The following is a 27,662-nucleotide window of genomic DNA, read 5'->3' on the forward strand; positions in this document are numbered from 1 at the left end:
GTTCCTGGTGCTAATGCTGTGGATATCCCATATGGAGTGCTGAATACCCTGCATGATATCTTGCTTTGCCGTTACCTTAAAAAAAAAAAAAAAAAAAAAACACCTCTCAATACTACTGCTTAAAATCAAATTTTTTTTTTTTTTTTTTTTTTTTTTAGGAATAAACTCACATGTTGGCATTTTCTATTCACAGAGAATTTGTACAGGCTCTCCCCCATTGCCTATGCTGCGCTGGGTGGCTCTGGAACAATCTTCTGCCTCCCCTCACGCCAGGTCTATCCTCTTTTCACCGCTCGTTTCCCAACACGTCCGGTCTTCTCCCTATTGATTTCATCCCCGTCTCGTGACTCATCAGGGGCCCCTGATGAGTCATGAGACAGTGACAAAATCGATAAACCGGAGACTGTAGAGAGAGCAGCGCTTGGAGCCAGGGAGGTGAGTTGTAAACAGCGGCGCTTCCTGCCTGAGTATGCGTCTGAGGGGGGAGCACGGAGGGCAGCCCAGGAGAGGAAGGGAGAGGTCGGGCTGCCCTCCCCGCGGCTCCGGCTCCCCCCTCCATTATGGGGAACAGCTACCTAATCTAACCTACGCTGGGGGCAGCTACCTAATCTAACCTACACTGGGGGGGCACCTACCTATCTAACCTATACTGGGGGGCAGCTACCTATCTAACCTACTCTGGGGGGCACCTACCTAATCTAACCTACACTGGGGGGCAGCTACCTATCTAACCAACACTGTGGGGCAGCTACCTATCTAACCTATACTGGAGGGCACCTACCTAATCTAACCTACACTTGGGGGCAGCTACCTAATCTAACCTACACTGGGGGGCAGCTACCTATCTAACCAACACTGTGGGGCAGCTACCTATCTAACCAACACTGTGGGGCAGCTACCTAATCTAACCTACACTGGGGGGCAGCTACCTATCTACCCAACACTGTGGGGCAGCTACCTATCTAACCTATACTGGGGGGCACCTACCTAATCTAATCTACACTGGGGGGCAGCTACCTACCTAATCTAACCTATACTGGGGGGCAGCTACCTACCTAATCTACCCAACACTGGGGGGCAGCTACCTAATCTAACCTATACAGGGGGGCAGCTACCTATCTAACCTATACTGGGGAGCACCTGTCTAATCTAGCCTATACAGGGGGGGGGGGGGAGCTACCTAATCTAACCTATACTGGGGGGCACCTACCTATCTAACCTATACTGGGGGGCAGCTACCTATCTAACCTATACTGGGGGGGGGGGGGCAGCTACCTATCTAACCTATACTGGGGGCACTTATCTAACCTGTATTGGGGGCACCTACCTACCTAGCTAGCCTATACAGGTGGCAACTATACTGGCCTCCTATATTGGATACACCTACCTAAATAACCTATACTGGGGGCACCTACCTATCTAACCTATGCTGGGGGCAACTATTCTGGCTACCTATATTAGAGGCACCCACCTAGCTAACCTGTACTGGGGCACCTACCTATCTAACTTATACTGAGGGCGCCTGCCTATCTAACCTATACTGGGGCAACTATACTGGCTACCTATACTGGAGGCACCTACCTGGCTAACCTATAGTGGGGGCAACTATACTGGCTCACCTATGCCTGGCTACCTATACTGGGGTTGACCTATAGCTGGCTACCTATACTGGGGTATCTACTCTTGGCTACCTATACTGGGAGGACCTATACTAAGTGCAACTAGACCTGGCAAACCTATACTGCGGGCACCCATACCTTGCTCCGGGGGGGGGGGGCAATTTTTACACCCTCGCCCTGGGTGCATTTTAGCCTAGAAACTGCACTGCCCTTTAACCTTATGAAATAATAATAATAATAATAATAATGGCAGTATTTGTATAGCGCCTTTCTCCTGTCGGACTCAAAGCGCTTGCGAGGCAGCCACTAGAGCGCACTCAGTAGGCAGTAGCAGTGTTAGGGAGTCTTGCCCAATGAACTCCTTACTGAATTACTGGCTTACTGAACAGGCAGAGCCGAGATTCGAACCCAGGTCTCCCATGTCAGAGGCAGAGCCCTTAACCAGTACACCATCCAGCCAGAAACTTCTTACCCTAATCTGCCCCTACCCACCACTTCTCCCCATAACATGCCCCCCCCCCCCCATCCTCACTCTTATCCTGAGTAGCCTCTCCCCTCAAACTCTCGTCTTGCTTTACCGTGCCCCCCTCACACAAAACTTTTACTGTCAAAATGATGGCGTGCTGCCGTTCTTGCTGTAATGTGTGCACCACCCATTCCTAGCGCAGAGACCATTCTTGCTGCAAGGTACCGCCCACTCCTGGCACACACAAAAAATACACAGCGGTTTAATGACGTATCTTCTGCATGTTTATTTACTAACATACATGTAGTTTTGTTTCAGCTCCAGATCAGTACACACCAGCTGGCAGAGGCCACTGCAACACGGAAACCTCCTATTCTCACTTCTTCTTCTAAAAGTCCTTCTCACTTCATAGACGGGAATCTAATTCCTCTATTTTTAAACACACAAAATCGTTATCCAACATGACAGACGTTCAAGTAACACTGCAAGAACGCAAGGATTTTCCCAGGAAACTATTTTAAAAATAGCGGCTGGTTGAGGCATCAGAAAAAAAAAAAAGGATCGGTTTTGTCCCTCCTTCCCTGCTGCTATTTCTGGCAGGTGGAGGTTTGCTTCCCATTTCAGCCCTCAAAATAACCTTCTGTGACACAGGGGAGTGCGGCAGGGGGATCATTCACTGCTGACTCCCACCGCCTCGCACACAGTCAGAACAGAGAATGCAGCCCAGGAACAAGGATGGAGACAAACAACAAGAGTAGAACATTACAGAATTACAACCACAAGTCCAGAACCGTCCTACAGCAATGTAAACGGGTACAGAGGGCCCTGAATATCACTAGACTAGGCTACCCCCTTCTCTGGACACGGCAGATGGAGCTCTCCAGTCCTGCCAGGCTTCTGTAGGTCTGCAGCCAACAGATAGTCAACCAGATTCTAATCTTTCTGAATCAATGCAAATTTACGCAGCTTTGAAAGGACCAATCAAATGCAGCGGCCAATTCCAAGGCATAGAATCAGCAGTTCAGTGGCCACGGCTCCGCAGGTTTGGCACGTGGTGCTCGAGAGAGGTGTGGTAATTGGACAGATACTTGCATAGTCTAATCTCTGCTGTCGGAAATGTAGCATTGTTACTTTACTCAGCCATTTGTGAAGGTCGGAGGATAAAGCTGCCAATAAACCCACCACCAATTGTCCAGCATCAAAACTGAAAGTCTCACGTTAGGCCTTGCAGCATAAACCTCCTCTATCGTTCCACAGAAAGTCCTCTGAGCCACAGCCAAAGAAGGTGGTTATGGCTGGTGGCTTGTGGACTGGCTGGTTAAGGATTAGTGGCTGTGGATTTGATAGGATCAGTCTTCACCCCCTCCTCCCCAAATTCCGTGGAAACTGTTTGCACAGACCCCTTCACACTATGCGGGTTTGTGCAGCACATACAATATCTGGAAAGTGTAATATATACCAGCGACCATCTAGTGACTTTAATCTGCTGGGCAGTAGGGATGGTCAACGAGATGTCATTTATACAAATTTTGTACGCAAATGTATGAAGCTTGACAACAGACCAAGGAATAAAATGCTAATGCTGCGTAAATTTGCAGAATACTGCATTAATTGGGAATTATTTGCATCTCGTTAACTATCCCTACTAGCTGCCCCTTGCTGTGAAGTCACCTCTAAACCCCACTCAAAAGGGTTGCTCTGAATTTAGATTACTCAGAGTCTTCCCTGCAGCAGTTAGAATTCCCTCCCCAGTCAACATTAACCCCCTCCTTTCACACTTACCCCATCGCCCAACACTGGCCTCACGTTACGATATCCTATCACCCAACACTAGCCAGCCTTCACGCTATCCTATCACCCAAACTAGCCTCACTTCATGCTATCTCATCACCCAATGCTAGCCTCCCTTCACACTATCCTATCCTATCGCCCAACGCTAGCCTCCTGTCACACTACCCTATCGCCCAACGCTAGCCTCCTGTCACACTACCTTATCACCCAACGCTAGCCTCCCATCACGCTACCCTATCACCCAATACTAGCCTCCCATCACACTACCCCCATCACCCAACACTAGCCACCCTTCACGCTACCTTATCACCCAATGCTAGTCTCCCTTCACACTATCCTATCACCCAACGCTGGCCTCACATTACACTACCTTCTCACCCAATGCTGGCCTCCCTTCATGCTACCTTATCAACTAACGCTAGCCTCCCTTCACACTAACCTGTCACCCAACGCTAGCCTCCCTTCACACTACCCCATCACCCAACGCTAGCCTCCCTTTGCACTACCTTATCGCCCAACGCTAGCCTCCCTTCACGCTACCTTATCAACTCACGGTAGCCTCCCTTCACGCTACCTTATCAACACTAGCCTCCCTTCACGCTACCTTATCAGCCAATGTTAGCCTCATGTTGCACCACCTTATCATTCAATGCTAGTCTCCCTTCGCAATACCCTAAAGCCCAATGCTAGCCTTCCTTCACGCTACCTCATCAGCCAAGGCTAGCCTCATGTTACGCTACCTTATTCAATGCTAGTCTCCCTTCACAATACCCTAAAGCCCAACGCTAGCCTCCCATCACCCAATGCCAGCCTCCCGTCACACTATCGTATCACCCAATGCCAGCGTCCCGTCACACTATCCTATCACCCAATACCAGCGTCCCGTCACACTATCCTATCACCCAATGCCAGCGTCCCGTCACACTATCCTATCACCCAACGCTAGCCTCCCATCACGATACACTATCATCCAACATTTGCCAGCCTTCACGCTACCCTATCACCCAATACTAGCCTCCCATCACACTACCCCCATCACCCAACACTAGCCACTCTTCACGCTACCTTATCACCCAATGCTAGTCTCCCTTCACACTATCCTATCACCCAACTCTGGCCTCACGTTACACTACCTTCTCACCCAATGCTGGCCTCCCTTCATGCTACCTTATCAACTAACGCTAGCCTCCCTTCACACTAACCTATCACCCAACGCTAGCCTCTCAACACATTACCTTATCACCCAATGCTAGCCACCCTTCACACTACCCTATCACCCAACGCAAGCCTCCCTTCACGCTACCTTATCAACTCACGGTTGCCTCCCTTCACGCTACCTTATCAGCCAAGGCTAGCCTCCCTTCACGCTACCTTATCAGCCAATGCTAGCCTCATGTTACGCCACCTTATCATTCAATGCTAGTCTCCCTTCACAATACCCTAAAGCCCAATGCTAGCCTCCCTTCACGCTACCTTATCGCCAAACAATAGCTTCCCTGCCCGCTACCTTATAGCCTAATGCTTGCCTCCCTTCATGTTACCTTATTGGCCAACGCCAGCCTCCCTTCATGCTACCCTATTGCCTAAAGCTAGCCTCCCTTCACACTACCTTGTCGCCCAGCACTAGCCTCCCTTCATGCTACCTTATCAGCCAATGCTAGCCTCCCTTCACGCTACCTTATCCGCCAACGCTAGCCTCCTGTCACACTACCTTATCACCCAAACTCTAGCCTCTCTTCACGCTACCTTATCAGCCAACAATACCCTCCTTTCATGCTACCTTATCACCCAATGCTAGCCTCCCTTCACACTACCTTATAGCCTAATGCTAGCCTCCCTTCACGCTACCTTATCAGCTAACACTAGCCTCATGTTACGCTACCTTATCATTCAATGCTAGCCTCCCTTCACAATACCCTATCACCCAATGTTAGCCTCCCTTCACAATACCCTATCACCCAATGTTAGCCTCCCTTCACATTACCTTATCACCCAACAATAGCTTCCCTTCACGCTACCTTATAGCCTAATGCTAGCATCCCTTCACGTTACCTTATTGCCCAACGCTATCCTCCCTTCATGCTACCTTATTGCCCAACGCTAGCCTCCCTTCATACTACCTTATCCGCCAACGCTAGCCTCCCATCACACTACCTTATCACCCAACACTAGCCTCCCTTCACGCTACCTTATCAGCCAATGTACAGGAAATGCGGGTTGGGACGTTCTTTGCCCAGCGCTGCTATAGCCGAAACCCCAATCCTACCACCTCACTCTGACCTACTGGCCCTGTCACTATACAAGTTCAACAATAGTGCAGCCAAACTCAATGTTTAGTGTGCTTGGCTATATCATACCTGAAAGCTGCAGTTTTCCCTTGGCGCACCATAGCCACTCATTTGCACTGCAGTCTATGGTGGTGCCGTGTTGCGTCCTATTAGCCTGGAGGATTAAAGAGGAAGCAGCTCCTTCTGGTGTCGCTTCTTCAGGAGGTTATTTATGGTCTGCAGCATAATGTAAAACTTTCAGATCCAACACTAAGATTCCCCGGCTTTAGGAAATTAACCTCAGAGATTGTGTCTCCACTCAGCTCACAAAGACATGCTAATTATTCTGAGTTGATACAAATTGTATGTAGCTAGGAAATGGACAAAATTAAATGATCTGTGTGCAATTCCAAGTTGTGTAAAGTGGAGAGAGAATAAGCGCTAGATATACTAGCAGTGACGCCACTATTATAAAATGGGGACACAATTAGTGGTGGTCACACGGCATTTTATTGTGAGACATTAAAGCCGCTAACACACATAAATGCTCTCGCTCCACATCAAGGGCGTCTGCAGGACCAGAATCATGGAAGAAGACACCAAACACAGCCAGGAGCAAATCTGGGGACTGGAAACCTAAGTCCAACAAGATGCCTGCAGGAAATGGGGAGGGGCCACCAATAACTCATGGGAGATCTTCAGTGCATGAGACACCGAGTCAGTCATGATGCCTGCAGGAAATGGAGGGGCCAACAAGAACTCACGGGAGGTCCTCAGTGCATGAGAGCACGACATGACGTCTGCAGGAAATAGGGGATGGAGTTGATGAATAGGAGGTCCTCAGTGCATGAGCGCCTGAGTCTTACACAACATCTGCCGGAAATGGGGAGGAGCCACCAATTACTCATGGGAGGTGCTCGGTGAACAGGACCCCCAAGTCTGACATGACGCCTGCAGGAAACAGAGGAAGGGGCTAGCATTAATTATTGGGAAGTCCACAGTGCAGGAGACCCTGAGTCCACTGAGACCTGAATTCGCAGGAAATGAACACATTGAGGAGGCGGGGAATTTTTTTTGGGGGGGGGGATTGACCATGGGGGTCCTCAGTGCAGGAGACCCTCTGAAGGTGAAGGGTTGCGCTCCTTTCAGAAAGCAAATGCTGGCGGTTCAGACAGACAACATTTTAGAACATCTTGTGCAGAATGCAGAGATCAGTTTAATGTTTGCACCAGATGGAGGTCCAAGGCTCTCACCCGTCACTGGCCTCCATGCTATTCATTGCCCCCCCACACACACACCTCTGCGCTCAAGTGTACATCATCTCTGCCATGTGGGACATTTTCTTTGGAATATACAAGTAGTATTCCATGTAGCCTGCCAGGTCTTCAATGGTCACGTCGTCTACAGAGGCTCGGGCCTGTTCAGAGCATGAGCGGGGGGATCCAGAGGCAGCATGAGTTCTGCTCTGAACAGACTGAGCACTGTCCTCCTTTACCGTCTTCTCACACTCAGTCAGCATGTCGCGTAATCCCGAGAAGGAGTAGACCTCCATATTTTGCCAGTTGTCACACTGACACTCTTTGCCATTGCAAGTACATTTTGTTGGTGTGTCCAGCTTGGACACAGATTGGAAATCTGAAGGAAGGCCATCATCTGGTGTCGTTCCTGCCACCAGGGCCACGGGCATCTGGGAGGAAGTATCTAAGGAAGAGGAGCCAGAAGCCTCCAGGCCAAATCTCTTGTAGCTGCTGACAGTGCTGGGCAGGTCACAGATGGGGGCTCCTCCCTCAGGGGGATCACAAACGCTCTTGTGCTTTAGTGGGGCGCTGCAGTGTGTAAACTTTGGAGGGTGAAGGACCGGAGACTTGGAGCGTCGTCTGCGAGGTGTTCTGACGGCCCCTCTTGTCGACTTTCTTGTGGATCTGGAAGTAAAATGAAAAGCTTAATGTGAAGTGGCACATAATTGGCACATAAAGATGATGTATATGGGGGAGGGGCTGTTGGGGGCATGCCTCTTGCCCACTAATGCAGAGCAGCACAGTGGAAAATGCATGCCAGAGCTCCAGGTGCCAGTCCTCTTTCCATCCTACAGCAGCATCCTTCGTGGGTATCCGATGTGTCACCTGACATGCATCAGATCACGGAGGATGCAGCACAACAACTGAAGAGAATGGGGGCCGGAGCTCTGGTGTCCTCTGCTGTAGGCTGCTCCGCATTAGTGGAAAAGGAGATTCTGTGGAAGGTTAGTGTTAGATGGAGTTTACAGATGAAGATATCAGAAATGACTACTATCAGGGATGTGCTCACGAGTAATTACGAGTGCTTACTCGTGATTCAAATGAGCCTTAATTGCCACAGCTGAGCGGCTGGATTACAAGGGATCATTTACCCATAATTCCGCCGTCCGACCTGCGTTCCAAACAGCTTGCACGCGTTCTATTGGTCGCATTGCAAGCCTCAAGACCGCGCACTTCCTCCTTCCGGATCACAAATGGCACCCGGCAGGGATGTCCCCCTCCCCACTTATCCTCATAATATAAAAACTCTAGCCAATAAAATTAAAGCTAATGCAGCAATAAAATGCATTCCTTGCCCAGATATGTCACACAAAATAGGATTACTTGCTGATGACACGATACTAGTAATAACTGAACCACTAGGTAATCTCTCTATTAACAACCTCTATTCCTACCCAAAAGTTTCTTATTACAAGATAAAACCAGACCAAAATCATTTATATTAGGCTCTAACATCCTCCCCTCCACTAATCAAAATTAAAAAAAAGAGTTACCCCTTTCCTTGGGCCAAAGACGCTATCCAATACTTGGGCATAAAACTAACAAACACAACAATCTATACATAAACTTCATTTTTTTTTTTTTAACATTACAAAATGCTAGAATACGTTTGCAAAACAAAACCATGATTTTGATGAAACATTTACAAATCATACATAGAAATGACTTGTATATAACAGCCGTATCACGCTGATACGTGAAGAGATCTAACATAAGTGCAAATCACAGTACTAGTGAGAAAAGCTTAGTCAGAGACAGGCCGAGGTCGTTCACGTGAGCAGATGGCTGAAGTACAGAAGGGCTAGGCAAAATCGTAGTCAAATAACAAGCAGAGTCATACACATAAGCCAGATATCAGTCGTATTGGAAGGATCAAACAGTAGCGAAGTCAGGGACAGGCCGAGTCATACACAGATATCAGATGGCAGTAGTATAGAGGGGCTAGGCAGATAAGAGGTCAAGAGGCAGGCAAAGGTCGGTACACAGAACAACACACAATATTACAAATAATACAATACTGACTAGAGTGCATATAAACTAAATAAACCCAGTTTATCTAACCTTTCTTGGTAAGCGAGACCTTCCATCCCTCGTATCAATTTTGTTGCTCGTCTCTGCACCTGCTCTAAAACTGCAATATCTTTCCTGTAATGTGGTGCCCAGAACTGAATTCCATATTCCAGATGTGGCCCTACTATAGAGAGTTAAACAGGTGCAATAATATGCTAGCATCACAAGTTTTTATCTCCCTTTAAAGCATCCCAAAATTGTATTAGCTTTAGCTGCAGCGGCTTGGCATTGAATACGATTATTTAACTTGTTGTCGATGAGTACTCCTAAGTTCTTCTCCAAGTTTGATGTCCCCATCTGTATCCCGACTATTTCGTATGGTGCTAGACCATTTGGTACGACCAAAATGCATGACTTTACATTTTTCAACATTGAATTTCATCTGCCATTTTGTGCCCATATAGCCATCCTATCCAGATCCTGTTGCAATATGTCCCCATCTTCCTGAGAGTTGATGATTCTGCACAATTTTGTATCATCTGCAAAAATAGCAACATAGCTCTCTACTGCATCTACTAGATCATTAATAAATAAATTGAAGAGCACTGGACCTAGTACTGACCCTTGTGGGACCCCACTGCTAACAGTCACCCGTTCTGAATAAGATCCATTGACCACAACTGTTTTCTGTTCATTAGCCAGTTCCCCATCCATGCAGACTCTTTCCCAGTCCTTGCACCCTCAACTTTAGCACCAGACTTATGCGGGGAAAGGTGTCGAATGCCTTTGCAAGGTCCAAGTATATCACATCGACAGCATTCCCAATATCCACAATAGCAGTCACTACCTCATAAAAGCTGAGCATGTTAGTCAAACAGGACCTGTCTTTAGTAAACCCATGCTGATGCTGAGAAATAAGGTTATTTTTTAGTATGAAGTCTTGTATAGTATCTCTTAGTACCCCCTCGAATAGTTTGCATACAACTGATGTTAAGCTTACGGGTCTATAATTTCCCGGATCTGATTTTGTGCCCTTCTTAAATAATGGGAAAACGTGGGCTGTACGCCAATCCACTGGGACTCTGCCAGTTGAGAGTCACAAAAGATAAGATAAAGGGGTTAATTGATAACTGAACTTAATTCCCTTAGGACCCGAGGATGCATGCCATCCGGGCCAGGTGCCTTGTTTTTTTTTTTTTAATTAAGTCTTGCCTTCACTTCTTCCTTATTCCAAGTATTTAACCACTTCGGGACCACAGTCTTTTCGCCCCTTAAGGACCAGAGCCTTTTTCTCCATTCAGACCACTGCAGCTTTCACGGTTTATTGCTCGGTCATACAACCTACCACCTAAATGAATTTTACCTCCTTTTCTTGTCACTAATACAGCTTTCTTTTGATGCTATTTGATTGCTGCTGCGAGTTTTACTTTTTATTATATTCATCAAAAAAGACATGAATTTTGTCAAAAAAATGACTTTTTTAACTTTCTGTGCTGACATTTTTCAAATAAAGTAAAATTTCCTATACATTTGAGCGCGAAAGTTATTCTGCTACATGTCTTTGATAAAAAAAAAAACATTCAGTGTATATTTATTGGATTGGGTAAAAGTTATAGCGTTTACAAACTATGGTGCCAAAAGTGAATTTTCCCATTTTCAAGCATCTCTGACTTTTCTGCGCACCTGTCATGTTTCATGAGGGGCTAAAATTCCAGGATAGTACAAATACCCCCCAAATGACCCCATTTTGGAAAGAAGACATCCCAAAGTATTCAGTGAGAGGCATGGTGAGTTCATAGAAGATTTTATTTTTTGTCACAAGTTAGCGGAAAATGACAGTTTGTGACAAAAAAAAAAAAAAAAAAAAAAAAGTTTCCATTTCTTCTAACTTGCGACAAAAAAAAATGAAATCTGCCACGGACTCACTATGCTCCTCTCTGAATACCTTGAAGTGTCTACTTTCCAGAATGGGGTCATTTGTGGGGTGTGTTTACTGTCCTGGCATTTGGGGGGTGCCTAATTGTAAGCACCCCTGTAAAGCCTAAAGATGCTCATTGGACTTTGGGCCCCTTAGCGCAGTTAGGCCGCAAAAAAGTGCCACACATGTGGTATTGCCGTACTCAGGAAAAGTAGTATAATGTGTTTTGGGGTGTATTTTTACACATACACATGCTGGGTGGGAGAAATATCTCCGTAAATGACAATTTTTTTATTTTTTTTACACACAATTGTCTATTTATAGAGATATTTCTCCCACTCAGCATGGGTATGTGGAAAAATACACCCCAAAACACATTATACTACTTCTCCTGAGTACGGCGATACCACATGTGTGGCACTTTTTTGCACCCTAACTGCGCTAAGGGGCCCAAAGTCCAATGAGTACCTTTAGGATTTCACAGGTCATTTTGAGAAATTTCGTTTCAAGACTACTCCTCACGGTTTAGGGCCCCTAAAATGCCAGGACAGTATAGGAACCCCACAAATTACCCCATTTTAGAAAGAAGACACCCCAAGGTATTCCGTTAGATGTATGGTGAGTTCATAGAAGATTTTTTTTTTTTGTCACAAGTTAGCGGAAATTGATTGTAATTGTTTTTTTTCACAAAGTGTCATTTTCCGCTAACTTGTGACAAAAAATAAAATCTTCTATGAACTCGCCATTCTCCTAACGGAATACCTTGGGGTGTCTTCTTTCTAAAATGGAGTCATTTGTGGGGTTCCTATACTGCCCTGGCATTTTAGGGGCCCTAAACCGTGAGGAGTAGTCTTGAAACCAAATGTGGCAAAATGACCTGTGAAATCCTAAAGGTACTCATTGGACTTTGGGCCCCTTAGCGCACTTAGGGTGCAAAAAAGTGCCACACATGTGGTACCGCCGTACTCAGGAGAAGTAGTATAATGTGTTTTGGGGTGTATTTTTACATATAACCATGCTGGGTGGGAGAAATATCTCTGTAAATGACACATTTTTTTATTTGTTTTACACACAATTGTCCATTTACAGAGAGATTTCTCCCACCCAGCATGGGTATGTGTAAAAATACACCACAAAACACATTATACTACTTCTCCTGAGTATGGCGATACCACATGTGTGACACTTTTTTGCAGCCTAGGTGCGCTAAGGGGCCCAACGTCCTATTCACAGGTCATTTTGAGGCATTTGTTTTCTAGACTACTCCTCACGGTTTAGGGCCCCTAAAATGCCAGGGCAGTATAGGAACCCCACAAGTGACCCCATTTTAGAAAGAAGACACCCCAAGGTATTCCGTTAGGGGTATGGTGAGTTCATAGAAGATTTTATTTTTTCTCACAAGTTAGTGAAAAATGACACTTTGTGAAAAAAACAATAACAATCCAATTTCCGCTAACTTTTGACAAAAAATAAAATATTCTATGAACTCATCATACACCTAACAGAATACCTTGGGGTGTCTTCTTTCTAAAATGGGGTCACTTGTGGGGTTCCTATACTGCCCTGGCATTTTACGGGCCCAAAACTGTGAGTAGTCTGGAAACCAAATTTCTCAAAATGACTGTTCAGGGGTATAAGCATCTGCAAATTTTGATGACAGGTGGTCTATGAGGGGGCAAATTTTGTGGAATCGGTCATAAGCAGGGTGGCCTCTTAGATGACAGGATGTATTGGGCCTGATCTGATGGATAGGAGTGCTAGGGGGGTGACAGGAGGTGATTGATGGGTGTCTCAGGGGGCGGTTAGAGGGGAAAATAGATGCAATCAATGCACTGGGGAGGTGATCGGAAGGGGGTCTGAGGGGGATCTGAGGGTTTGGCCGAGTGATCAGGAGCCCACACGGGGCAAATTAGGGCCTGATCTGATGGGTAGGTGTGCTAGGGGGTGACAGGAGGTGATTGATGGGTGTCTCAAGGTGTGATTAGAGGGGGGAAATAGATGCAAGCAATGCACTGGCGAGGTGATCAGGGCTGGGGTCTGAGGGCGTTCTGAGGTGTGGGCGGGTGATTGGGTGCCCGCAAGGGGCAGATTAGGGTCTAATCTGATGGGTAACAGTGACAGGTGGTGATAGGGGGTGATTGATAGGTAATTAGTGGGTGTTTAGAGGAGAGAATAGATGTAAACAATGGATTTGGGAGGTGATCTGATGTCGGATCTGCGGGCGATCTATTGGTGTGGGTGGGTGATCAGATTGCCCGCAAGGGGCAGGTTAGGGGCTGATTGATGGGTGGCAGTGACAGGGGGTGATTGATGGGTGGCAGTGACAGGGGGTGATTGATGGGTGATTGACAGGTAATCAGTGGGTTATTACAGGGGAGAACAGATGTAAATATTGCACGGGCGAATTGATAAGGGGGGGGGGGTCTGAGGGCAATCTGAGCGTGTGGGCAGGTGATTGGGTGCCCGCAAGGGGCAGATTAGGGTCTAATCTGATGGGTAACAGTGACAGGTGGTGATAGGGGGTGATTGATGGGTAATTAGTGGGTGTTTAGAGGAGAGAATAGATGTAAACAATGGATTTGGGAGGTGATCTGATGTCGGATCTGCGGGCGATCTATTGGTGTGGGGGGGTGATCAGATTGCCCGCAAGGGGCAGATCAGGGGCTGATTGATGGGTGGCAGTGACAGGGGGTGATTGACGGGTGATTGACGGGTGATTGACAGGTGATTGACAGGTGATTGACAGGTGATTGACAGGTGATCAGGGGGGATAGATGCATACAGTACACGGGGCGGGGGGTCTGGGGGGGGGGTCTGGGGAGAATCTGAGGGGTGGGGGGGTGATCAGGAGGGAGTAGGGGGCAGATTAGGGACTTAAAAAAAAAATAGCGTTGACAGATAGTGACAGGGAGTGATTGATGGGTGATTAGGGGGGTGACTGGGTGCAAACAGTGGTCTGGGGGGTGGGCAGGGGGGGGTCTGAGGGGTGCTGTGGGCGATCAGGGGGCAGGGGGGGGGAAATCAGTGTGCTTGGGTGCAGACTAGGGTGGCTGCAGCCTGCCCTGGTGGTCCCTCGGACACTGGGACCACCAGGGCAGGAGGCAGCCAGTATAATAGGCTTTGTATACATTACAAAGCCTATTATACACTGTTGCAGCGGCGATCCGGATGCCAGTAACCCGCCGGCGCTTCCGAACGGCCGGCGGGTTACGGCGAACGGGGGGCGGAGCCAGTCCCCGGCGGCTGATCGCGTCACGAATGACGCGATCGCCGCATAGCCACTCCCGCAGCCGCCCCCGCCGATGGGCGTATTGCGGTCGTTTGGGACCGGTCTTTGCCGCCGCCCATCGGCTGGGGGCGGTCGTTAAGTGGTTAATATTACAATTGGAAGATTGAGACTCTTCTGCATCTGTAATTTGCAATAGCGATGTTTCCCTTGTGAAGACAGAAGCAAAAAAAACATTTAATAACTCTGCCTTACCTTGGTCTTCCACCATTGAGTTCCCACCCTCATCCTTTAGGAGTCCAATACAGTCAACTTTTCTTTTTTTTTAGAGTTGATGTACTTGTAAAATTTCTTTGAGTTAGATTTTATATCCCTAGCGATTTGATTTTCAGCAGCAATCTTTGCCAGCCTAAATTTCTTTTCTTTTTTTTTTTACAACTTTTATTGCACTCCTTATAATAGCTTAAAGGGATACTGTAGGGGGGGGGGGGGGGGAGGAGGAATGAGCTGAACTTACCCGGGGCTTCTAATGGTCCCCCGCAGACATCCTGTGCCCGCGCAGCCGCTCACCGATGCTCCGGCCCCGCCTCCGGTTCACTTCTGGAATTTCTGACTTTAAGGTCAGAAAACCACTGCGCCTGCGTTGCCGTGTCCTCGATCCCGCTGATGTCATCAAGAGCGCACAGCGCAGGCCCAGTATGGTCTGTGTCTGCGCAGTACACTCCTGTTGACATCAGCGGGAGCGAGGACACGGCAACGCAGGCGCAGTGGTTTTCTGACTTTAAAGTCAGAAATTCCAGAAGTGAACCGGAGGCGGGGCCGGAGCATTGGGGAGTGGCTGCGCCAACACAGGATGTCTGCGGGGGACCATTAGAAGCCCCGGGTAAGTTCAGCTCATTTTCCCCCCGACCCCCCTACAGTATCCCTTTAATGCAGTCTCAGTCCCCTCCTGTTTTCGGACCTTCTAGGCATTCTTTTTCCACTTAATTTTATCTCTAACCTTTCGATTCATCTAAAGAGGCCTTTTTTTTTTTTTATTCCTAGACGTTATGTTTCCTTATGGGATATATTTACTACAATATTGATTAAGAATTTTAAAAGCCATTTCTATTTAGTGTAGTACATAATCCCAGTTCACCAAACTTGGTGCCTGCCTGAGTTGATTGAACTTTGCTTTTCTAAAATTCATAGTTTTAGTGGTCCCGCTGCCCATCAGTCACCAGATCAAACGTTATCATGTTGTGATCACTATTTCCCAAATGTTCTTGAACCTGCACATTTGATACATTATCTGGTTTATATGAAATGATCAAATCCAGTAACGCATTCCCTCTAGTTGGTTCAATTACCATTTGAGCCAGGTAATTGTCCTGTAGTGTTGCCAGAAATCTGCCGCTTTTACCAGAATGGGTAGCCTCAATACTCCAGTCAATGTCTGGAAAGTTGAAGTTAACTAGAATTATGACCTCATTTTTACTTGCAGCTTTTTCAATCTGTTGTAGTAATCGCAGTTCTGCAGCTTCATGAATATGAGGTGGCCTGTAGCATACCCCAATAAGCAATTGGCAAACTTTATTTCCACCATGAATATTTACCCAAACGGACTGCACATCTTCACAATCCTCATCTCATCATTCATGACAGCTTTAAAAGTTCTTAAAGAGAAACTCCGACCAAGAATTGAACTTTATCCCAATCAGTAGCGGATACCCCCTTTTACATAAGAAATTATTCATTTTCACAAACAAACCATCAGGGGGCGCTGTATGGCTGATATTGTGGTGAAACCCCTCACACAAGAAACAAGAAAAGTATGTACTCTTGGCAGTTTCCTGTCTGTGAACCCTGTTGCATTGTGGGAAATAGCTGTTTACAGCGGTTTCCAACTGACAATAAAGCATGCAGCAGCTACATCACCTGCCAACAGTAAAAATGTCACCATGTAATAAATGCCAGAATGTAAATTAGGGATTTAAAATATTTTACAAATGGACAAACACTGACAATCATTTATACATAATTATTGTAAAAATGAAGCACTTTTTTTTTATTACATTAATTTCACTGGAGTTCCTCTAACAAAGATAAACCCCTTCAACTTTTTTCCCTGTTCTATCCTTCCTAAACACATTGTACCCCTCTAAATTTGCTATCCAGTCATGGCTTTCATCCATCCATGTGTCTCTTATTTCCACAAGGTCATAGCCTTTGTCAATCAGAATGAACTCTAGTTCGTCCATTCTATTTGCAAGGCTCCTAGCATTGGTTACCATGCACTTTATAATTTTTCAGGGCTGTGGAGTCGGAGTCGTGGAGTCGGGCAATTTTGGGTGCCTGGAGTCGGGAAAAAATGCACCGACTCCTAATGAATTTGTAACTGTAATTAAAATAGAAGATATGATAAAATTTTCTATTTCTCAGATAATAGTCATTAAAAATAATGTATATATACAGTAATAGCTGTGCTTAGTCCACAAAAATGAAATAAACCAATCAAAATGAGTTACTTGTGCTGCTTCAATAAAGCAGTCCCTGTATTTTTAAGGTCAGATATACAGATCTGATTGTGACTATATATATGATGTGTACACAGGAATCTCTTATATATGTTACGGCCAGAACCCGAAGTTTGGCCACTTCTAGTTCTGGCCGGCCACTTCGGGTTCTGGCCGGCCAATTCGCGAAGTGCCCGCTGCGCTGCGGCCAATGTTAGAAACGGATCGTTTACTCTGATATGAATGTATCTTCTGGCCGCAGCGCAGCGGCCAAACGTATTAATTTGTTGCAATTTTTAAGCCGGCGGCAATGTAACGATTCAAGCCGCCGGCTTTTTCATCTGCCTCATCTCTCTCCCTCTCTCTTCTTATGGGCAGCCGGGCGGGGACACGCGTGTCCCTCCGGAGTCGTTCATCGCGGCAGGGAAGCCTGCCGTTCTTGCAGAGCGGGTGCTGGCAGAAGCAATGTCTGCAGCCTCCCCGCTCTGCTGCCCCTGCTGCGACGAACGACTCCCGGGGGGACTCGCGTGTCACCCCCCCGCCGGCTGGCCATAAGAAGAGAGAGGGAGAGAGATGAGGCAGATGAAAAAGCCGGCGGCTTGAATCGTTACATTGCCGCCGGCTTAAAAATTGCAACAAATTAATACGTTTGGCCGCTGCGCTGCGGCCAGAAGATACATTCATATCAGAGTAAACGATCCGTTTCTAACATTGGCCGCAGCGCAGCGGGCACTTCGCGAATTGGCCGGCCAGAACCCGAAGTGGCCGGCCAGAACTAGAAGTGGCCAAACTTCGGGTTCTGGCCGTAACATATATACTAAACAACATCTATGCTGTAAGAATAAAGCCTGATGTGTAGCTGTGTCACTAAAGGTGGCCATACATGGTACAATTTTTCAATTAGATAGTTTAGTTCGATTATTCCATTAGATCGAATATAAAGATTTTTCCAGCATGTCCGATCATTTTTCCCGAAAAAACGGGATAATCGTTCGAATTTCTTGATTCGAAAAAAAAAGATTTTCAACTTTTCAATTCGATCATTTAGATCGAATAAACGGGAAAATCGAAGGTTTTATTGTACCGTGTATGGCCACCATAATAGAGATGGTCAACGAGATGGAAATAATTCTGCATTGATGCTGATTTATGCAAATGTATGCACTCCCTTTGCTGATGAAATCAAATAATTTGATATGTTGTTAAAATTTGGTTTGGTGACTACAAATTAAAGGGTACCTGAGACGGATGAAAAGTAAAAGTGTTATACATACCTGGGGCTTCCTCCTGCCCCCTTCAGGCTAATCAGTCCCTCGCTATCCTCCACCACCCGGATCTTCTGCTTTGAATCCTGGTAATTCAGCCAGTCAGCGCTGTCCGGCCGCATGCTGCTCCCACAGCCAGGAACATTCTGCACCTGCGCAATAGTGCTGCACAGGTGTAGTATGCTCCTGGCGGCGGAGTGTGTGCATGCGCACTGCGCCCGACTGGCTCAAGTACCTGGACTCATAGCAGAAGATCCAGGTGGTGGTGGAGGACAACGAGGGACTGATTATCCTGAAGGCGGCTGGAGGAAGCCCCAGGTATGTATAAAACTTTAATTTCATCTGTCTCAGGTTTACTTTGTTATACAGTAGTACTATACTCTACATATGCACTCCCCACAGAGCTGCAGGGAATCCACTGAGAATGCTGTGCACATTGAACACAGAGGTGTTGTCTGTTTACAATCTTCTCATTCCCCTGCAGAGTACCTGCACATCACTCTTACATGTACCCACACTTACATTGCCTAGGGCCTGATAGATGTTCTTTGCTCTGGTTTGTACCTTTTACAAGTACTCTTACCAAGGACTAGTTTTAGGCTAATTTCACACCAGGACGTTGCGTTAGAGGGGGCGTTAAGGTCGCATAACGTCCCCCTAACGGAACGCCTGGTGGTGCTGGATCTGGACGTCAGAGTGAGCCGCGTTGTGCAGCTCACTCTGGCGTCAGTGATGCCGTGATGCGCACTCTTGTGCGCATGCGGCATCACGTGGTCCCGCCGGCCAATCGCCACACAGAGCGGCTGCTCCAGGAAGTAAACACTGCACGTCATAACGTGCAGTGCATAATAATTAGCCATGTGCCTGGCCGCTCTCCTCTCCTCCCCCACATTACTGAGCATGTGCAAGCAGTCTAACGCGGCTCAGCCGCGTCCAAAGTACTGCATGCAGTACGTTGTCTTGTGACGCAGCGTTACAATGTAACGCAACGTCCGCACTGTGAACAGCCCCATTGATTTTTCATTACTGTGCGGTGGGCTGCGTTACAGGCTGCTCTAACGTGCGCCTGTAACGTCCCACTGTGAAACCAGCCTTAGTCTAAAGAGAATAAATATAGTAGTCTACATATCCTTCTCACTTCAGTTGTCTTGTAAAATTCCTAAGCGTTGGCAGTTAAGAGACGAATTTCATGTTACATACTTTTAATCAACAAAATTGTAATATGCAAATTAGAGGAGTCGGTGGATTTTTGGACCGACTCCACAGCCCTGTAATTTTTACCCCCACATTTTTAAATTTTGGGTACATGAAATGGGCTACTTGAAGTTTTAACAGCCTCCTTACTCTTTACACTGTCCCCACCCCCTCTTCTCCACCCCCTATGTTAGGCTCCCCATCTTTTTACTTTATCTTGTCAACCTTTGGAGACTTTACCCTCCCGCCTCCCACAGATCCTAGTTTAAAGAGAACCCGAGGTGGGGTTCTGACAATGCTATCCACATACAGAGGCTGGGTCTGCTTATATTGTCCAGCCTCTGTTGCTATCCAGATCCCCCCTAAGTTCCCCCTGCGCTCTGCTATTCTCCATAAATCACAGCCACGCTGCTGACACGCACTGTGTCACAGCGAGCTGTGTTTACCTCTATACTGTCTGTCTGCGTGCTCCCTCGCCTCCTGCATAGCTCCGGTCCCCGCCCGCGTCCCATCCCTCCCCGCTGATTAGAGGGCAGGGACCGGAGCTATGCAGGAGGCGGGGGAGCACACAGACTGACAGTACAGATGTAAACACAGCCTGCACAGTGCGGCTGTGATTTATGGGGGATAGCAGAGCGCAGGGGGAACTTAGGGGGGGGGGGGGGGGGGATCTGGATAGCAACAGAGGCTGGGCAATATAAGCAGACCCAGCCTCTGTATGTGGATAGCATTGTCAGAACCCCACCTCGGGTTCTCTTCAAAATCTCCAACCATTTAGCCATAATCTCCCCAATACAGCTGCATCCTCCCCATTAAGGTGCAGCCCATCCCTGCTGTAGAACCTGTAGCCAACTGCAAAGTCCGCCCAGTTCTCCAGGAACCCAAACCCCTTTTTCCTACACTAATTTCTCAGCCACTTATTTCACTCCCTAATGCTGAATGTCCGATCTGAGGATTGGTCGATTTTATGACTGATTTCTAATTAGAAACTAATGGAAACTGATCATAAAATCGATCGATCCTCAGATCGGACGTGTTGGAAATAATCGATCGGGCATGTTAAATCGGGCAAAAAAAATTGTATGGTGTGGATCCAGCATAAGCTCTCTCTGCCTCTCAGATGTAGCGCGTGGCACTGGCAGTATTTTAGAAAGCACCACCTTGGAGGTCCATGCTTTAACCACCTTAGCGGTATGGACGAGCTCAGCTCGTCCATTACCGCCGGTGGCTGCCGCTCAGGCCCTGCTGGGCCGATTTGCTCCCTGTAAAAAGCAGCACACGCAGCCGGCACTTTGCCAGCCGCGTGTGCTGCCTGATCGCCGCTGCAGCGCGGCGATCCGCCGCGTGCAGCGGCGAAAGAGGGTCCCCCCAGCCGCCCGAGCCCTGCGCAGCCGGAACAAACAGTTCCGGCCAGCGCTGAGGGCTGGATCGGAGGCGGCTGACGTCAGGACGTCGGCTGACGTCCATGACGTCACTCCGCTCGTCGCCATGGCGACGAGCAAAACGAAACAAGGTAGGCCGCTCATTGCGGCCTTCCTTGTTACTGCGGATCGCCGGAGGCGATCAGAAATACGGGTTAGGAGCGCCCTCTGGTGGGCTTTCATGCAGCCAACTTTCAGTTGGCTGCATGAAATCGTTTTTTTTTTATTAAAAAAAACCCCTCCCGCAGCTGCCCTGTCGATCTTAATAGAACGCCAGGGTGGTTAAAGTGGATCCGAGATGAAAAACTAATTATAACAAGTAACTGGTCTATATATAAATATCTTATCTAAAGTTTAGATAGTTTACACAGCATATCTAGCTGCAAACAGCTTCAATAGAATGATTCTTTCTGTGATATGACCGCAGCCATGTTTGTAAACATTACACACAGGCAGACTGATCTGCATCTTCAGCACTCAGCCTGTGAAAAAATCTAATCCCCCCCCTCCTCCCCTCTGCCTCTGAAATCTCTGGCTAGTAATACCTCCCCCTCCTCCTGCCCAGACTAAGCTCCCATGAGCCCTTGCTACTGTCTGAAAATGCCAAGGCGCTCTGAAAATCTGTGGGCGAGGCTTGTTTAGTTTATAGGGAATAAGAGTATTAAAACAAAACAAGTTTTTGGCTTGAGGCATGCCCTATAAACAATAGGATTATGCAATGAGTAAAAGTTCATCTCGGATCCACTTTAAGTTTATCTGCAAGTACCTGAAAATCATTTTTGAGGACCTTCCATCTCCCACTAACTTTGTCATTGGTACCAATGTGTACCATGACAGCCGAGTCTTCCCCACCCTCACCCTATCTGTCAATTCAATCCGCTACATGCCGAACCCTACCACCCGGGAGTCAGCAGACTGAACGACAGTCACGGTTTCTTCGACAGATTACCCTGTGTGCTTAATAATTGAATCCCCTACCACCAGCATCTGTCCAGCCTTACCTGCACTCCTATTCCCATTCTCGTTGCAATCACCCCGCCCCCCCCAATCTTACCCCAATATCATACAAGTTACAATAGCATGGAAGCACTTACTATCACCCCACCTCCCCAATCCTCAACCCATATGCCCTCCAATCTATATTATCTATGGATGTGTGGGACTTTGTATCCCCGCATCAATAGAAAAAAAACAGGTCAAAGACGAATGTAATATTCCTAATCCTGAATTTCATACCGATCTTCAATTACAACACTTTATAGATTGAGTGCATCTCAAAATGCCACTCTGGCCTAAAACCAGGGCTGTGGAGTGTGGAGTCGGGGTCCGAGCAATTTTGGGTACCAGGAGTCGGAGTCTGTGGTTTCATAAACTGAGGAGTCGGATGATTTTTGTACCAACTCCATAGCCTTGATAAGTTTTAGATTAGATTAAGGAGTCGGTGTTGAGGAGTCAGAGTCTGAGCAATTTTGGGTACCTGGAGTCGAAAATCGAGTCGTGTTTTTTGTACCGACTCCACAGCCCTGCCTAAAACGTTATACGATCTGTATGACAAAGGACTTAACAAAAAAAAAAAAAAAAAAAATGTATCTCAGTTTGCTATGACGGCCTAACTTACAACAGGTCCTCCTTAAACATTAATAAATGGGCATCGTAAATAGGTAGTGACCTTACCATTGACCAGTAGCAAAAAGCCACAGAACACATCGATACATTCAATGTTTGCAGCCCAATGGGAAACATTACACAAAATCTTATCGGACTGCTATATACTCCAGCAGCACGGTGGCATAGTGGTTAGCAGTCTCACCTTGCAGCGCTAGGTCCCTGGTTTGAATCCCAGCCAGGTCAACATCTGCAAGGAGTTTGTATGTTCTCCCCGTGTCTGCGTGGGTTTCCTCCGGGCACTCCGGTTTCCTCCCACATCCCAAAAACATACATATAGGTTAACTGGCTCCCCCCTAAATTTGCCATAGACTGCAACACATACACTACATAATAGAGACATAGGACTATGGTAGGGAATTAGATTGTGAGCTCCTCTGAGGGACAGTTAGTGAAAAGATGATATACGCTGTACAGCGCTGCGGAAGATGTTGGCGCTATATAAATACTAAATAATAATAATAAAAACGATGAAAATATGATAGGTGAAGCTGGGAAGTGCTGAATTCAGTTTGGCGCTACAGGCTCACATACTATGGCAATGCCTACTGATCAAACCTATCGGGGATCACATTTTCATGGAGATAGACATTAGTCGGATGGACAATACATCCCTCACCCCAATCAGCTTTGTTGCACACAGGCCTTTACCTAATCCCGCATTGCCACAGGCTAATAACTACCCACTTTCCATGTGCAACAAGACAAGCAATCTCACACTGGACAAATTGCTGCCCATCCTCTGCTGACCACATAAATAAACCAGCATATCTTAACATAGATATGGAATATACTGTAGACTCAGAGGTATAAGTAGTCACATGTCTTCATAGAATTGTCTGTATAGGATCAGGCCCGGCCCGCCCATGAGGCGGGGTGAAACGTTTGCCTCAGGCGGCACTTCTGGGGGGGCGGCACCCGCCCGTCCGTGGGTGTGGAGGGCCGCCCGAGCTGGAGGGGATAGCGGGCAGGAAGGGGGGGGGGGGGTCGGACCCCCCCTCCTTCGCCTGGGTCCCCCGTCCTCCGCTCCCCTCCAGCTTGTTAGGTCGCTGGCTGGCTGCAGCTATAAAAGAGGCAACGGGCGGGGATCACTCACCTCTTCCTCGTTCCAGCGTGCGCTCCACTGACGTCACTTCCTGCGGCGTAGCAGGAAGTGACGTCAGTGGAGCGCAGGCTGGAACAAGGAAGAGGTGAGTGATCCCCGCCCGTTGCCTCTTTTATAGCTGCAGCCAGCCAGCGACCTAACAAGCTGGAGGGGAGCGGAGGACGGGGGACCCAGGCGAGGGAGGGGGAGGGGGGTCCGACTCCCCTCCCCGCCGCTAGGCCCAGTATACCCTTCCTGCCCGCTATCCCCTCCAGCTCGGGCGGCCCCCCCACACCCACGGCTTTTTTTTTGGGGGGGGGGGGGGCGATTTCTTTAAAATTTGCCTCAGGCGGCAAATGGTCTAGGGCCGGGCCTGTATAGGATACTACTACAGGATAGCAGTACCCAAGTGATGAGAAGAATGGTCTATTAACTATGTGCTGATTGTTTCAGGAGAACCCATTCCAGTTTATGTTTATTCTGTATACTGCTTACATGATATATTACTTGATGCTTTATTACTCCAGATACATCTTTTCATTTATCAACAATATAGCTTCTTTAAATCAGATGTATCTGATTAATTCCTTGAGTGCAGTTCACCCTCGTTTATTGTACATTACTTGTATTACTTTTGAAGAATTACAAATTTCAAAAAAAGTGGGGATTAAAGACAAAACACAACAGATGTCAGAAATGTACGGGAGGAGAGAGGAGGAGATTACAGATGGAGAGGTCAGAGATGTACGGGAGGAGAGAGGAGGAGATTACAGATGGTGTACGGGAGGAGAGAGGAGGAGGAGGAGATTACAGATGGAGAGGTCAGAGATGTACAGGAGAAGAAAGGAGGAGATTACAGATGGAGAGGTCAGAGATGTACGGGAGGAGAGAGGAGGAGATTACAGATGGAGAGATCAGAGATGTACGGGAGGAGAGAGGAGGAGGAGGAGATTACAGATGGAGAGGTCAGAGATGTACAGGAGAAGAAAGGAGGAGATTACAGATGGAGAGGTCAGAGATGTACGGGAGGAGAGAGGAGGAGGAGGAGATTACAGATGGAGAGGTCAGAGATGTACAGGAGAAGAAAGGAGAAGATTACAGATGGAGAGGTCAGAGATGTACAGGAGGAGAGAGGAGGAGATTACAGATGGAGAGGTCAGAGATGTACGAGAGGAGATTACAGATGGAGAGGTCAGAGATGTACGAGAGGAGATTACAGATGGAGAGGTCAGAGATGTACGAGAGGAGAAGGAGATTACAGATGGAGAGGTCAGAGATGTACGGGAGGAGAAAGGAGGAGATTACAGATGGAGAGGTCAGAGATGTACGAGAGGAGAAGGAGATTACAGATGGAGAGGTCAGAGATGTACGGGAGGAGAGAGGAGGAGATTACAGATGGAGAGGTCAGAAATGTAGGAGAGGAGAAGGAGATTTCAGATGGAGAGGTCAGAGATGTACGGGAGGAGAAAGGAGGAGATTACAGATGGAGAGGTCAGAGATGTACGGGAGGAGAAAGGAGGAGATTACAGATGGAGAGGTCAGAGAATGTAGAGGTGAGGAGAAGGAGATTACAGATGGAGAGGTCAGAGATGTACGAGAGGAGAGCGGAGGAGATTACAGATGGAGAGGTCAGAGATGTACGAGAGGAGAAAGGAGGAGATTACAGATGGAGAGGTCAGAGATGTAGGAGAGGAGAAGGAGATTACAGATGGGAGAGGTCAGAGATGTACGGGAGGAGAAAGGAGAGGAGATTACAGATGGATGAGGTCAGAGATGTACGAGCGAGGGAGAAAGGAGGAGATTACAGATGGAGAGGTCAGAGATGTACGAGAGGAGAAGGAGATTACAGATGGAGAGGTCAGAGATGTACGAGAGGAGAAAGGAGGAGATTACAGATGGAGAGGTCAGAGATGTACGAGAGGAGAGCGGAGGAGATTACAGATGGAGAGGTCAGAGATGTACGGGAGGAGAGAGGAGATTACAGATGGAGAGGTCAGAGATGTATGGGAGGAGAGAGGAGATTACAGATGGAGAGGTCAGAGATGTATGGGAGGAGAGAGGAGATTACAGATGGAGAGGTCAGAGATGTATGGGAGGAGAGAGGAGGAGGAGATTACAGATGGAGAGGGTCAGAGATGTACGGGAGGAGAGAGGAGGAGATTACAGATGGAAGAGGTCAGAGATGTACGAGAGGAGAAAGGAGGAGATTACAGATGGAGAGGTCAGAGATGTACGAGAGGAGAAGGAGATTACAGATGGAGAGGTCAGAGATGTACGAGAGGAGGAGATTACAGATGGAGAGGTCAGATGTACGGGAGGAGAAAGGAGGAGATTACAGATGGAGAGGTCAGATGTACGGGAGGAGAAAGGAGGAGATTACAGATGGAGAGGTCAGATGTACGAGAGGAGAAGGAGATTACAGATGGAGAGGTCAGAGATGTACGAGAGGAGGAGATTACAGATGGAGAGGTCAGAGATGTACGGGAGGAGAAAGGAGGAGGATTACAGATGGAGAGGTCAGAGATGTACGGGAGGAGAGAGGAGGAGGAGATTACAGATGGAGAGGTCAGAGATGTACGGGAGGAGAGAGGAGGAGGAGATTACAGATGGAGAGGTCAGAGATGTACGGGAGGAGAGAGGAGGAGGAGATTACAGATGGAGAGGTCAGAGATGTACGGGAGGAGAGAGGAGGAGGAGATTACAGATGGAGAGGTCAGAGATGTACGGGAGGAGAGAGGAGGAGGAGATTACAGATGGAGAGGTCAGAGATGTACGGGAGGAGAGAGGAGGAGGAGATTACAGATGGAGAGGTCAGAGATGTACGGGAGGAGAGAGGAGGAGGAGATTACAGATGGAGAGGTCAGAGATGTACGGGAGGAGAGAGAGGAGGAGATTACAGATGGAGAGGTCAGAGATGTACGGGAGGAGAGAGGAGGAGGAGATTACAGATGGAGAGGTCAGAGATGTACGGGAGGAGAGAGGAGGAGGAGATTACAGATGGAGAGGTCAGAGATGTACGGGAGGAGAGAGGAGGAGGAGATTACAGATGGAGAGGTCAGAGATGTACGGGAGGAGAGAGGAGGAGGAGATTACAGATGGAGAGGTCAGAGATGTACGGGAGGAGAGAGGAGGAGGAGATTACAGATGGAGAGGTCAGAGATGTACGGGAGGAGAGAGGAGGAGGAGGAGATTACAGATGGAGAGGTCAGAGATGTACGGGAGGAGAGAGGAGGAGATTACAGATGGAGAGGTCAGAGATGTACGGGAGGAGAGAGGAGAAGATTACAGATGGAGAGGTCAGAGATGTACGGGAGGAGAGGAGGAGGAGGAGATTACAGATGCAGAGGTCAGAGATGTACGGGAGGAGAGAGGAGGAGATCACAGATGGAGAGGTCAGAGATGTACGGGGAGGAGAGAGGAGGAGAATACAGATGGAGAGGTCAGAGATGTACAGGAGGAGAGAGGAGATTACAGATGGAGAGGTCAGAGATGTACAGGAGGAGAGGGAGGAGATTACAGATGGAGAGGTCAGAAATGTACGGGAGGAGATTACAGATGGAGAGGTCAGAGATGTACGGGAGGAGAGAGGAGGAGATCACAGATGGATAGGTCAGATGTACGGGAGGAGAGAGGAGGAGATTAAAGATGGGGAGGTCAGAGATGTACGGGAGGAGAGAGGAGGAGATTACAGATGGAGAGGTCAGAGATGTACGGGGAGGAGAGGAGGAGGAGAATACCGATGGAGAGGTCAGAGATGTACAGGAGGAGAGGAGGAGAATACAGATGGAGAGGTCAGAGATGTACAGGAGGAGAGGAGGAGATTACAGATGGAGAGGTCAGAAATGTACGGGAGGAGATTACAGATGGAGAGGTCAGAGATGTACGGGAGGAGAGAGGAGGGAGATTACAGATGGAGAGGTCAGAGATGTACAGGAGGAGAAAG

At 47.7% G+C, this 27,662-nt stretch overlaps 1 protein-coding gene across 1 annotated transcript in view; it reads right to left on the minus strand.

Annotated features, from left to right (window-relative positions):
• Positions 1–2,346: 2,346 nt before the first annotated feature.
• OSER1 (oxidative stress responsive serine rich 1) overlaps positions 2,347–27,662 on the minus strand; it is a 46,804-nt gene continuing 21,488 nt past the window's right edge. Inside the window, 1 exon segment of the mRNA XM_068264414.1 lies at positions 2,347–8,065. Within this exon segment, the coding sequence (XP_068120515.1) occupies positions 7,450–8,065 (616 nt within the window). The 3' untranslated portion in view covers positions 2,347–7,449.

The sequence above is a fragment of the Hyperolius riggenbachi genome, chromosome 12 (genome assembly GCF_040937935.1).
Source record: "Hyperolius riggenbachi isolate aHypRig1 chromosome 12, aHypRig1.pri, whole genome shotgun sequence".
Taxonomy (NCBI): Eukaryota; Metazoa; Chordata; class Amphibia; order Anura; family Hyperoliidae; genus Hyperolius; species Hyperolius riggenbachi.